Source organism: Rhagoletis pomonella, unplaced genomic scaffold (assembly GCF_013731165.1).
Source record: "Rhagoletis pomonella isolate Grant_MI unplaced genomic scaffold, Rhpom_1.0 Rhpom_scaffold_00007, whole genome shotgun sequence".
NCBI classification, from domain to species: domain Eukaryota; kingdom Metazoa; phylum Arthropoda; class Insecta; order Diptera; family Tephritidae; genus Rhagoletis; species Rhagoletis pomonella.
This window is the reverse complement of record NW_023458561.1, coordinates 23585552-23600168: the sequence shown is the minus strand read 5'-3', so window position 1 is coordinate 23600168 and position 14617 is coordinate 23585552. Positions and strand designations below refer to the sequence as shown.

At 34.2% G+C, this 14617-nt stretch overlaps 1 protein-coding gene across 9 annotated transcripts in view; it reads left to right on the top strand.

Annotated features, from left to right (window-relative positions):
• Positions 1–500: 500 nt before the first annotated feature.
• Positions 501–14617, top strand: part of LOC118742468 (epidermal growth factor receptor substrate 15-like 1) — a gene marked incomplete at its 3' end in the record, with an annotated part of 38769 nt that continues 24652 nt past the window's right edge. Inside the window, 11 exon segments of one of the 9 annotated variants that reach the window (XM_036474572.1) lie at positions 501–628; positions 1049–1201; positions 1349–1585; positions 1906–2684; positions 3148–3319; positions 3382–3531; positions 3591–3680; positions 4484–4681; positions 4754–5221; positions 5280–5471; positions 5888–5986. In XM_036474572.1, coding sequence (XP_036330465.1) covers positions 1136–1201; positions 1349–1585; positions 1906–2684; positions 3148–3319; positions 3382–3531; positions 3591–3680; positions 4484–4681; positions 4754–5221; positions 5280–5471; positions 5888–5986 — 2451 coding nt within the window. In that variant the 5' untranslated portion in view covers positions 501–628; positions 1049–1135. 9 annotated transcript variants of the gene reach the window in all.

The following is a 14617-nucleotide window of genomic DNA, read 5'->3' as shown; positions in this document are numbered from 1 at the left end:
CCCTAGCGTCGATGATATTCGGCTTTAGTTCTTAGACTTGATAGATAAATAAAAACTTATTTCTTCATGTGGGTGATCCAACTCATCATCTTTTCGCCTTCGTTTGGGTATCAGATTTATGAGGGGTCCAAAGATCGAACTCATTTTCTACTGATTTTAGTGAAGACTTGCTACCCGTTTCCATAATACGGCGTTCGCATGAGGCGATTTTCCAGGCAATTTTAGAGGCGATTAGTTGAATCAAAAGTTGGCTGCCCCCAACTTCATTGGAAGTGATTACTGAGACCAATGCTAACGGATTTTCAAAATAAATTTTTTTGAATCTCGGGTAAGGATGATGCAGCTAGCAAGAAAGAATATTCAAATTCATATTTCTTGAAAATATTTTTATGATTATTTTAAAATTAATCGATTAATATTCGATTAATGAAGCAAAAAACTACGATACCATAAATTGGACAAAAGTGATCGATTAATTTAATCGAAGGATTAATCGCACCCATTTCTATGCTTTAGTAGAGCTGTTGAGTTTTAGCGCGTCAATTTTAATGAAAATACCACATAAATTGAGAGAAATATTAGAAGCAAAGTTAAAACAACGCAAGTCCCAACCTTTTTTAAGCGACTAGTGCGTATTTTAGCAGAAAGGTCAATTATAACAAACGAAATTTCAGCTGTGAAAAAATTGATGGAGTAGATGTGTGATTTCAGAGTTGCAGTTGTGTTAATTTTTTTAAGTTAAGCGTGCGGTTTTTTTTAGCTATTGGAGCATATATATACATACATAAATTTGTGTCGAATAGTTATTTATTTATATAAATGCCTAAATACCTCTGGATTTTTAACAAATTTCCATGTATTATCTAATTAGATTCTAATAAGCACACCAATTAGGTTTCCTTGTCGCAGCAACTCTACAGAAAACTCGTAGGTGCAGCAGTGCGCTATGTATGCTAGGGCAAAATCGATTTGCAACTGTCAGAATTTTTCTGTTTATCGATTTTGTGATAAGAGAGTTTTGGAAAAAATTTTCTTCTTGAATGAACAGCAGAAATAGACCCGCAGTTTTATAGTCCCGATCAGTTTTAACGTTGAAGTGGTGTTCGAGCGTGGAATAGTGCACTGGATTTAAACAATGAATTTAGACTTTGCGAAATTGTGCGGCAAGCACGGTGCCATATATGAGGCATATTACAAACAGGTATGGCGCAGGGGTAGACATGGGAAAGGGTGTTCTGTTGCGTATAACTAAAGTGTGCAGCGGATACGCCTATTGATTTTTACTTTTTTATCTTTCGAAAGTTAATTAATGTTTGTATTCTTGTGCTTATTCTGCTTAATTGGGAAGATTGACCCTAAAGGTTCTGGTGCTATAGAAGCGATGACGGCAGCGAAATTTTTGAAAAAATCTGGTCTTAGCGATGTGGTGCTGAGTCGGATTTGGGATTTGTCAGATCCCAATGGCAAGGGCTTCCTGGATAAACCCGGTTTCTTCGTTGCATTAAAACTAGTGTCCTTGGCTCAAGCAGGGCAGGTTATTAATATGAGCAACATTTATAATGAAACGCCGAATCCACCAAAAGTCGTAAGTAGCCGACCAGTAATACATATACATACATATTTAGTAACATTAGTTGAAAATATATGGCCAAATAGGTTACACAATCGCAGTTACTGGAACAATGACGTCGATGTATTCTGCATTTTGTATTTTCGGGAACTTTTTTTTATCAATTGTCCATTAAAAATGTTTGCCCGAAATAAGTAAACTACCTTGACGACATGCATTTTGGTGTGTATGTACATACCAAAATATGTGTACGAGTACTTTATTGATAATTTTCAATTATATATTATAAAATACATTTAAAGCTTAACGTTTTAAAAATGTACTTTATTACACAGGGTGATATACCGAAAATCATGCCACCTCGTATTCAAACAGTGCCGGTTTCTAGTGGTGGCATTACAAGTGGTGATTGGTCCATTAGCATTATAGACCGCTTAAAGTATGAACAACTGTTCGAGACATTAAAACCTGTTAATGGAATGCTGGCTGGGAACAAGGTCAAAGGCGTACTCATGGATTCTAAACTGCCAATGGACACGTTGGGAAAAATCTGGGATCTAGCCGATCAGGATAAAGATGGCAACTTAGATAAGCACGAATTCATCGTGGCCATGCATCTGGTCTATCAGACATTAGAGAAACGTACTGTACCAGATGTGCTACCACCTGAGCTGCGCAAGGCAGGCGCTGGCGGAGGTCCGCCTCCAAAACCAGCTCCCCCGGCTGTTACAAGCAATAATGCTGCTATGCCTCGCGCTCCCAGTGGCGAAGGATTTGGCGATGGTGGTTTTGTAGCAAACTTTCCTAAAGATATAGCGCCTCCACCAGCTATACCACCGCTGCCTGCGATACCAACAATGACACGTGTTCCACCAGTCGGTGCTAGTGTTGTGCAAACACAACCACTTATATCCACAGATCCGCTTATACCTATTGGCGCGCCCCCTTCAGTGACAGCAAGTGCTGATTGGGTTGTTAGTCCAGCTGAGTTGAATCGCTTTGAAATAACATTCCGGGAATCAGATCGAGACAAAGATGGGCTTGTTTCGGGACTCGAGGTGAAGAATGTGTTCTTACAATCGGGAGTACAACAACATTGCTTAGCGCACATATGGTGAGTATAGCTATTTTATTAACTTACAGCTGCGATGACATAGAGTTCAGGTGGGAATTGTTATGAGAAGAATTTCATTTTTACATGCTATATATACATATATGTGTTTTTGGAAACTTTTTTTTTATTTCCCATTGAGAAAAATTAAATAATAGTGTTAATTTAAAGGTCTTTCATTCAAGCTAAATCACAAGATTTTTATAGAATTTCTCATCGGTTTAATTATTTTTTTGAGAATTTCAAAAAATCACAGTTTATATTTATATTTTAATTTACCCTGCATATAATTAAAATTATACATAGATAATTATGAAGGCTCTATAATTTAAATAATTGCTTAAGTTCCATATTTTCTCTTTAAACACACATAAAAACTTACTCTCTTTTCCATTTGATGTGATGTGATACTCGTAAATATCTTGCCAACAAATATCCGGATACAAGACATAAACATTATTTTTAGGGCGCTTTGTGACACAAATCAATCAGGCAAGCTAACACTGGAGCAGTTTGCCTTGGCCATGTGGATGGTGGAACGTAAACAAAAGGGCATTGAGCCACCACAAGTACTGACAGCCAATATGGTACCACCGTCTATGCGTAGCACAGTCTCCGGCGTGGATTTGCAACCACAAGTAAACTGCTTGACAAAAAATTTTTTAGTTTCTATTTGTACATGAGTATTTTGCCTCGCCAGGAACCAAAGCCGACATATTCTAATCCAGAGCTAGAAATGATTTCTAAGGAAATCGAAGAGCTTGCTAAAGAGCGGCGCGCTTTGGAAACAGAAATCGCACAGAAAGAAGCAGATATACGCATTAAATCCGGAGAAGTCCGTAGCTTACAGGTTAGATATATGTGGAAAAATATAATTTAACTCCTTTGAAAATGCAATTTTAATTTCAGAGTGAATTAGATACATTGTCTGCTACACTAAAACAGTTGGAGAATCAACGTGGTGAAGCACAAAAACGCTTAGATGATTTACAAGCGCAGGCAAGTACTCATTTTGTTTCAGAAGCAATATACTGCTTCAAAAACTAAAAAGTTATATTTTTTATGTTTAAACATATATTTTAAATTTCTCTTAATAGTTTGCGTTTGCAAAATATTTTTATACATAAATATGTATTTGTTTGCTTGATACTTGAGAATGTTTTTTTATATATTATTTAAAATCGAATTTATTTTTTATTTCTTCCATATGTGAAAAACGTAAAAATTGGTGCACATACTAATATTACATATCTTCGCCGTGCTCCACATTATTGCTCCTCATTTCCTTGCACCACCCAACTATTTTTACTATCAAAACCCACCAAAACATTCGCATCCATGTTCGCAATTGGGTATAAATAAAAAAAAAACACTACTTATTAGAGATTTGATTACCAGAGGGTACTAGAAAATTTGACATTAGATATATCCCAATTCAGAAATCAGGTTGGTTTTACTTATGGTATTTATGATTTTGCTATGTTTTGTTCTGTAATTGTTTTGTTGTATGTCACAGTTTTCGTACCATAATGTCCCTTCGCTGATTCGTATGGAAAATTTGTCGCGCTTATAATATTAATACTTTAAATACAATACTAAAACACAATTGTCTGTTAAATATTTCCGATAACTTAATATGTATGTATGTTTTTTTTTTCTTCTTCATAGTTCGTTACTGTTTTAATAAATAAGTATATGTATTATTCTGTTATCTGCATGGTTGTATAAATGTATTTATATGTGTTGGCATGTTTTCCATGAATGTAATCGACATTTAAGAAAGAATTTCATACTTCTTGCAGGTGAACAAAATACGCGAGCAATGTCAGAAACAGGAAGAAACTATTAATGAGCAGGAGGGTGAATTAAATGCAAAACGATCTGAATTGCAGAAACTAAAGGATGAAGAAGCAGCACTGCAAAAGGAATATGACCAAAATAATCGCGAATTACAAAAGCTAACACAACATTTACAAAATACCCAATTGCAAATAAGTTCGGTGTGTGGCTGTAAAAATATATGTATATATAAAAAAGACAATTGTATGTTATAATTTTCATTGGCTTTGCAGGTACGTTCTATGGTAACACAGTTAATGGAAACTCAGCGTCAAATGACTGATGCATTGCTGATGTGTCGTGCGGCCATCTCAAACCAAGACGCTGAGTTAGTTTCAGAGTATCAATTAAAAATAGAACCAGACTTCAGTGAAGCGCGCCAAACACTTGAAAAGAAAATTGAAGAACCAAAAGCGGATGATCCGTTTGATGAAAATACCACCACATCACAGGCAACGAAAACTTTAACTACGAACGGATTCACCAGCAATGGCTTTAGCAATGATCCGTTTGCGGCTAATAGCATTAACACATCTACTGGTCGCAGTGGATTTGATGACAGCTTCACGACTGCCAGTGGTTTTGGTGACAGCGGATTTGATGCATTCGGCAATAGTAGCGCATTTAATCAGCCACAAAAGGATCCGTTTGGCGCCGATGCATTCAGTGCAAATAAAGCTAGCAATGCTGTAACGCCAGAGGTATATTCATGTTTTATTATGTAAACATCTATGGAAATTGACGTGCTATTTTTCTAAGCAGCCGGGAAAAGATGACTTTGGAAGTGATCCATTTGCTGCATTACATGCACCCACTGGCCAGGGACAAGTGTTGAGCCCAAATACTCAAAAATCAGGACCACCTCCAAGACCCGAATCGCCAAGCCCTGCATTACCACCAAAGAAATCGAAGGTGCCACCACCGCGTCCAGCACCGCCTCGTCCAATGCAGGTAAGTTCCCACTTTAAAATTTATGCTGCGGTAACGACCCGGTTTATGTTGTGGGCAAATGGTGTCACCTTGGCAATATTCACAAAAACTTTTTTGCTTAAATTTGTATTAACATCAAATTGAGTTTACGCTTCAAAAAACCCTATTTTCCGAAATGTTCACAATTGGTTTTGTGTTTTAAATATTGAAATGTTAATTTAAAGTTAGGCTGTCCCTGTCCGGATGATTAGTGGTAGACTTAAAGTTAATTGTCCTCAAAATATGTATGATATCACTCTGTGACCCTCCCTTAAACAAATAATATGAGATATGTTCATGTCCATTATTGCCACTAAGTTAACGAGGTCCGCGAAGCTCACTAAAACGTTTCAAACAAAAAAAAAATAATTAAAAGACGATTATTTTTTCATTCGCAGGGACCCGCACGACCAACTCAGCCATCTACGGATGCTTTTGGATCCAATACATCTGGTGGAGGTGGTGGTTTTGCTGATTTTGCAGATTTCGACAATAAGGTTGGTAGCAATTTTACAGTACGTTGGGATCGTTGGTAATGCATGCATGCCACACTGGCATTTCCATATCCCTTAGACATTACCTAACACCACCTTTTTCTTTGCTTGTAACACCAACTTAATTTTAGTAATTATTTCTATTGATTTTTCTTTAGTTGTTAGTTACGTTTTATGCTCTATGTTTTGTTTAAAACTAATTTTGCTAACAAATAAAATTTTATGTTTGTTATTTTGAAGAAATCTGATTCAATAAAACGTTAAAAGGTACATTATTTTTATTTAAAGCTAGATTAAGACTTTCTGCAAGCCTTACCATTAGCGCAACCTCATGTTTAGTTTTTGCTACTACAGATTCTTAATTTTTTATACATAAGTATCCAGAGCAAACATATGTATGTATATACAGAAAATCCACAAGTTATCCAAGCACCTTTTTATTAATTTTCTAATTTTTGCTCGTTTTTGTTTCACCGTTAATGTAAAATACAATACAAAGATGTTTACTAGTCAGCCTTCCTAATTTGAAATGTTTTAAAAAACTTTTCCACCTTGTGTTCAACTTACCGATGAGACTAACAGTGCGCTTCCATTTTCTGAAACTCTATTTTCAGTGAACATCATATTATCAATCACGTTTACATAAACTTTAAGTAAAAGTTATTTAACTATAAGTGTTTTTCTTATAAACAAAAAGATAAGCCATTGCATACGAATACACACGCATTAGCTCAAATATCTACTTAAAAAAGGAAACGAAAAAAGGCGAAAAATCTGGTTAATACACTTAGTTAATTTAAATACAAATTACATTAATACAGAGAATTCGAAAATTTCCAAAACAGTTATAGATAAATTATATTATGAAAACGAATAAAGATTTTGATTAACTAGCGTCATGTTTTCAAAAGTAAAAAACATACATATTACACTCGTTCTCGTACCTAATAAAATCTAATCCTATTCGTTTTGTGAACAAAGAGAAGCTTTCGTTTGAGTGTTGTAAGCGCATTTCTTTTCCACAAACTAGCTAATTATTATACATGCATATATACATACATACATGTTAACATGAATAAATAGCTCACAGAAAGTTGTATTGGAAGTATACAGACAGACATATATAGATATGTATATACGATGGGAAGCTTGTAATTATGCACCAATCAAGCATTCCATGAACAAAATGCATTATAACTAAACTATTTTGGCTCTCTAACAATTATTTTAACCACATTTATACCCAGTAGATAATTTCAGGAGTTAAAAGCCCTTCCGAAAGGCCTTCCTGAGAGCAAGAGACCTTCCACTCTACATTCCTTTCTTCTTTTCTTTCTTCTTTTCTTTTTTATATAGAGCGGCACAAATTGAAGGGCTTCTTCTTTCGCTACCCATAGAAGGCCTTGCAGAAGGGCTTTTATAGGCCGTACTTCAGAAGGTCTTTTAAAGTTGCTTCTTTAATTTATAAAAATCATACATCTTTGAAGTATTTGCTTAAGGTTTATATCAAATATGTGTGTGTAACTTAAAATGTTTATTGAAATTCATTTGTAATGCTAAATAATATAAAGTTATGCATTCGCGTAAATTGTAAATAGATAAGCCCTTCTAGAAGGCATGCAGGGAAGCACCTTTTTCAGCCCTTCTTGTGTAGGCCTTTTAGAATGGCTTCACTTAAGAAGGTCTACCAAAATTATCTTCTGGGTATGCATACATGCATACGTACATACTCGTGTATATATGTATGTATATAAACACTTACATCCGTTACGGGTCTCTAAGAAATAGACCGACTGACTATAAGATCTTCATTGCTTCTTGTTTACTTTAGTTTTTAGAATATAATATTTTTATTACATTTTGTTGTGATACTCGATGCTAGTATTATTAAAAAATGCCAGAAACTCAATATTCAATGCTCAATACTCGATCTCAATGCGCAAACATCGTTCTTCAAACATTATATAGGCTTCAAACCTCGAATAACAAATTTTTCAAACAAGAATAGTAATCAACTTTTAATTTCTAACCGACTTCACAAAATGGAGATGGTTATCAATTCGTCGGAATATTTTTTTTTATGTATGTTACCGCATAACTTTGGACCAGGTTAACCTATTTCTACAATTATTTTTTTAAAGGAAAGGTTTTACCTCGCAGGTGGTTTAAATCCGATCATTATATCACGAAGAAATTAACGATAATCTTAAATTTTTTATGTGAGAATTGAAGTCGGTTTTGTTTTTTGCTTAAAAATTACTTGTTTTATTTTTTCTCAATAATGGATTTGTTCATATGGGGAAATCTTTTGAGATGGCGACATTTTGCGTACTGTTTCTATACCTTCGTTTGCGTAAATATCAATAAATAGTTATTCAACGCAAAGCTAACGGTATAAAAGACCAGTTTACTTGCTAAAATCGAGAAAATCAGAAAATGTATAGTGCAACTCGCACAAAATCTACTTTTTATTAAGATATAACTTCTTGAGCGGTCAGACCTAAAGCTCGGGGGTTTTCAGACATTTATTTGTAGGTTCTGAGGAATAAAATTATAGATATTAAACAAATGTGCCAGTTACCAAATGCTAGGAAAAAGGCTGCTTACAACTGTAACTGAATTTTGGGTATTTTATAAAAAACGTGAATTTTCTTGTGGTAGTCGTTGAGCGGTACTTATTTTATATTTATGGGTATAAAATATACTTCTTTAATTCTTCAGAAGAAGGACGTGTGTACATTTCTTTCTATTTTGACATTCTAGGTTTCTTAAGCAACAACGAAGTACATGGCAGGGTTGTGTTTTTCTACTGCTTTTAACTGTTTAATATGGCTTGCCTAGGTTAAAGGACAATGTGCTACTTATCATGGCTGAAAAATCTTCTTGAGAAAACGCGTGATCAGTGCGTAATTTTTTACTTAATATTAGTTTTTCGTTGAGCACAACTTATCAAGTGCAAACAAAAATTCATAAGCCCTGGTGTAATATTTTGTGTTTGTGTATTTGGGTCCGTATAAAAAATGCTCACCTCTAAAATTTTTTTCTAGAAACACTTGCATCCAAAATAAAATTAAAAAAATTGCCAAGTAAATTAAATAGTGGGCCATTCCATTGTGATTGGTGGGACATTTTACTCGAGAATGTGCTCAATTGTGAATTATTTCTATGTCGTCGGAACTTGCATAACAGCGCAAGATATTTTTCAACATAGAACGATAGCTAATGTATAAACCTGCTTTAACAAAAATACCAAACGATTTCTTAGTTAATACTATCATTTGAAAAAATGTGACCGGTGCATTCAAAGATGAATTGTAGCCAAAACACTTTTAATTTTCCCGAAAGATTTTTTTGTGTTGTAAAATCTTCATGTCGGCCGCTGTAGTGTAGTTGTAAGTAGTGCGCGTCTGGGTTCAAGCCCTGGTCAAAGCAACATAGAAAAAAATAGAAAAAGGGTTTTTTCTTAACAGCGGTCGTCCCTCGGCAGGCAATGGCAAACCTCCGAGTGTATTTCTGCCATGAAAAACAGCTTCTCATAAAAATACAATCGCCGTTCGGAGTCAGCGTAAAACTGTAGGTCCCTCCGCTTTGTGTGACAACATCAAGGAGCACGCACAAATCGGAGCAGAAGCTCGGCCAAACACTAACATATGTGTAAACGCCAATCTATTATTATTATTATTAAAATCTTCATGTGTTTTTCCATTGAAAAAAATTACAACTTCTTTTTACTTTCTTTAATATTTTTCAACATGAAATATATTTAGTCATTTAAAAAGAGGAAATTTATTTAACACTGTTGTTTTCAGTGGCAAAAAATAATAATTTAAGTAAGTTTATTAACTGAAATTTTTTTATATCGTTACTAGGGCAGAAAATAACAAAAACAAAATACTGAAATTGTATTTAAGAAGCTAAGGAGCAAATGCATTTTTCAGCTCTTTGCTCAGAAGCCTTGGTTTATATGCTGTTTTTATTTAAATATTCACAATGTGTTGCAAATAAAAATTTAATTTATATTTTTTTTTTATAAAAATATTGTTCACGCTTCAAGCAAAATTATATAAATCAAAGTTCTAAACTTTATACAAAGTTTTCATCAAAATTCCGAACCTTTTAAACTGGACAGTTAGAGTTTATTTGGGTTAGCAGTTCGCGTTGCTTTTTATGAATGAGGCATATTCTTGTTTTCGTACGAATCGAGAATTTGAAATTTTTATATAGAAAATGATAGGAAAATTTCATGATTTTCGATTCGTACGAAAACAAGAACACGCCCCAATATTTTTTTAATGCCAACTTTTGCGTTTTTTTTTATATAACAATTAATAATAGATTAGCGCTTACGCAATATGTTAGTGTTTGGCCGAGCTCCTCCTCCGATGAAAAAAAGACAAAAAAATTTAACTTGAAAAACATTGTGAATATTTAAAAAAAATATCAATATGTGAACACTTGTTTGAGCCATTGTATATAACATAGTTATGTATATTAAAATTTAAATTTAAAACGGAACTACTATCTTATCTTAAAAAATTGTATGTTCAATTCGATAAACATTCCTCGAAAAATTAATTTTTTCATTCATAAATTTAATGACGAAATTTTAAAAATCTTTAGACTCTTCATGTCGTTGATGATTTCACAATGTACATAGCGACATTAGCAAAATTGTATATCAGAGTTCCTAAGCCTCAACCCTTACGTCGATGCTACTATAGTCGAAGATATCACATATAAATTTTGGTCCCGATTTGAGGCAGTTAAGGCGTTCCGAAAGGTTTAAGATTCCTCTATGGAGACCCCAAAAAATTAAAATTAACTTTTTTTCATCTAATAAGCTTAGTATCCAGCTCTCAAGAAAACGACAGTCAAGAAAAAATTTGCCATTATTTTCATTAGCAAACTTCTTTAGAACTGCGTACTGCCTTAAGAAAATTTGCCACAAGAAATTTTCTTAGCCATTTCTTGTGCGTCAGCTATACACAAAATCGATACTACTGTAGTCGAAGATATCGCATATAAATTTTGGTCCCAATTTTAGACGGTCGCACAAGGGGCGTGGTATTACCGATTGAGGGGTTGAGACTGAAAAAAATCGTTGATTTGATTTTAGGGACCACCCTACGCTACATAGGTATTTAGTTTATAATGGAAGTAAAAAATCCCCGACTAGTATTTCGTGTCGGGCCAGAAAAGCCAGGGCTGCTGCTGTTTCCGGTATAGAACACGATTATGTTTCATATTATTCTGATCTTAAAATCGTTAAGCATTTCGATGTGTAATTCGATTTTTTCTCTCGATATTGTAATTGAAGGAATTTATTTTGAAATCCAGGACACATAACTTCGAGGGAAGTGAATATTACTCAGTTGCGGAACATTTTTGCAATCGATTTGTTGTTTCAAGATCGATTTTAACTACAAGATGTTTTTAAATAAAAAAATAATATAAAACGTGAATGAATTTAGCTATGGGGTATGGTAGCAAAAAATTTCACAGTCTGAAAGACTGACGATGAGAGGGATACCTTCTTTTTTATATAACCGATATGAGTTTTTTTCAAACGATATTTCATTGTTTTTATATTGCGTTTCAACTATCCCCTAATTACACAATTTTGATTCTCTGTGTAAGTTTTAAAATGTAGCAAATGTAACGCGCTTATCTCAACTTCAATACCAATATCCATCACGATGCAAAATACAAGCTGAATTGCTTCCTTTAAAACCTATTTCATCTTGTTCTTAACTTATAATTGATTTAATTATCTTTTTTGTTTTTGTTTTTACGGTCGAATTCATGAAATTGAAACACAATTTTCTCAATTTCACCCAAATTGATATAGTGTCCAGAGTAGGCAATTTTGGACGGGAAACACGCTATTTAATTTTATTATATATTTTTTGGGCAATCTCCGACTTTCGAACAAAGTTGGATTTGATTGGCTTTGAACTAAAATGTGTTAGAGCCTTTCTATATTTAGATAACGGTATATGAAAAGTCTCCGCGGATTTTTGGGTAAATTGAAAATCAATTTTGATAAAGTATGTATGTACATTAGACTGCACCACTCCCCATACAAAAAAAAAATCGGTACTGTCAAAGGCTTTGAAATGATTTTTTTTTTGTATTATATAACTTGGAAGTTTAGCTGTTATTAAAATGTTAAATCATTAGTTATTATTTGCTCCATATGCAAGTGATCGGTATTTTCATCGCACACGCGCCATCAATTTCTGCACGACTGCATCATCGACTTTACGCGATGCGCAGAACTACTTTGTTTTGTACTCTTCAATATTTTTCACTGTTTCACCTGTTTTCTTCAAGATTCCTTTGACAATTGACCAATATTCCCCAAGAGAACGTAGCTCTGGGCTATTGGTTGGATTGCAGTCGTGAGGTACAAAATTGATGTTATTTGCATTATACCACGGAAATGTGTCCTTGGCATAGTGGCAGCTTGCCATGTCCGCCTAGAACAGTGGCCTACTATCTTATATGTTGATAACTGACAGAAGACGCTTTTTGAGGCACTCATCCCGATAAACTTGATCATTCATTGTCCCGGATGGGGAGAAAGGGCTGCTCTTACGGCCACAGAAACAAATAGCTTGCCAAACCATGTTTTTTTTTTGGAAATTTGACTTCATTTTCAGCTTACAACTTTCAAGGGCATTTTGACGACTTGCAGCAGTATATAAATCTTGACCTGCAATATATTTTTAATTTTTAAAGCAGTAGGTTTCGTAGTCCATAACAATGCAGTTGTATTTTTTAATTTATAATTCATACAACTTCCGACTGCGGGATTTCGCTATAACATTCTACTTTGCGCCTCGGTCTGGCGCTGTTTGAGCTGTAGAACATCTCAATGAAGCTTTCCGCTTTACCTTTTGTACGAAAAACTGCGATCTCCGTACGGATTTTGCAACATAACGCGACAAAACCTTAGGATCTCGCGAAAACGCACTGAGGACCTTCCGAGCACTCTTTTTTTAATAAACCTTATGGAAGGTGGTCACCTGGAACGACTTCCTGTAAAAACCTGCAAATCGTGAAGCATCTGGAACGCAACTCTTGACATCTACGTTCTTTGATGCAACTTCGACATTAAAATTTCCGCTGCGGAATCGAGCAAACCACTTCTGGGTCCGGCGTTTACTCACCTGTTACACCTGTGTGTAATCAAATCTCGCAATTAATTTTAACTAACTTCCCGGAGAGCTAGAGACTTGAAGCATCAAACTTGGTTCAGCACCCGATGACAATGCAATATGAAAGATGAATTAATTCGCCAGGTGGCGCAGGTGTCTAGATATTTGAATATTTGGAATGTATATTACTTACTTGAAAAATAATAACTCCACAATAAGTGTTGGTCGATAGGTGACGCGGGAGGACAGATATTTGGAAAATCCGTATTTAAGGTCCATATTTTTCATATCCTGAACCTATTTTAATTAAATTATAAGAAATAACTCCAAAAAAATTTAGCCGTTGGGTGGTGCGGGTGTCGATGTTTATTTTTATACTAACCACCAATAAAAGCTTTTCTGAAAAACTTTTTTTTTTTAACTGTTTATAGTATCAAAGCATGTTCGCTCATTTTCAAATCAATATTACTTTTTGTACAAATACTAAAAATGTAGCCTGAAATGTTACCTTTCGAAGGCACCTCAGATTTACTCAATTGGATTAGTATGGCCAGATGTTGCAGCATCAATAGCACATAGTAGTGACAAAAATCCGCAGAGACCTTTCATATGGCCCTATACATACATATGTACGTATGTATGTTACCAAGTTATTAGCATTATCTCGGAATTGAGAACGTTGAAAGCATTAAATTTCGCGCACCTACAAACATGTAGTAACTTGAATACTCATATATGTATGTATGCATATTTAATAAAACTGTACAAATTAAGATTCCTGCATATAAAAAACTTAAACCATATTTAGCAATGTTTTCACATGTTCATAAAAATTACACTTAATATGTATGTATATTATCGTAAGGCACAGTGCGCTTTCATAAATAATACACTCCTCCATACCTATCGCATCCAAATACTACGTTAAATGTGTAAGCAAGAATCTATCTAAGCGTTGAAGGCGTTTACTACTTATTATTGTATTGTATTGTATGTTACAAAACGAACTATAGCCGCATATTGAACAGAAAATATAGTAAAAATAAAGAGAGAAAAAATTAAATTAAAAAATGTCTGCATAAGAATATGAAAACTTGTGCAGAATATGGAATTATTATTAAAATAAACTTATGACTATTATGTTGGCAATGATCTATAAAATACAATCGATAGTAACATTTCACCAAATAATAAGAAAACTAATAAAATTAATGAAAGAATTTAGTGCAAGGGTGTCTCTTTGTAATATTTTCTTATGGCATCGAATCTTGCTAGGAAATGGAATTGCTATTATAAAGATCGTTTCTTTATTGGCATAGTCTTCTAAAAGTCATCTAAGCTTTAGTAACTTGGTTATATTCGTAATGCTACATATGCAAATATGAACATCGCTTGTGAGCGTAAGTAGACTTGTGCAGAAGTAAGTATGTACTTGCATACATATAAAAATACATATATGAAGCGGATTTATGCC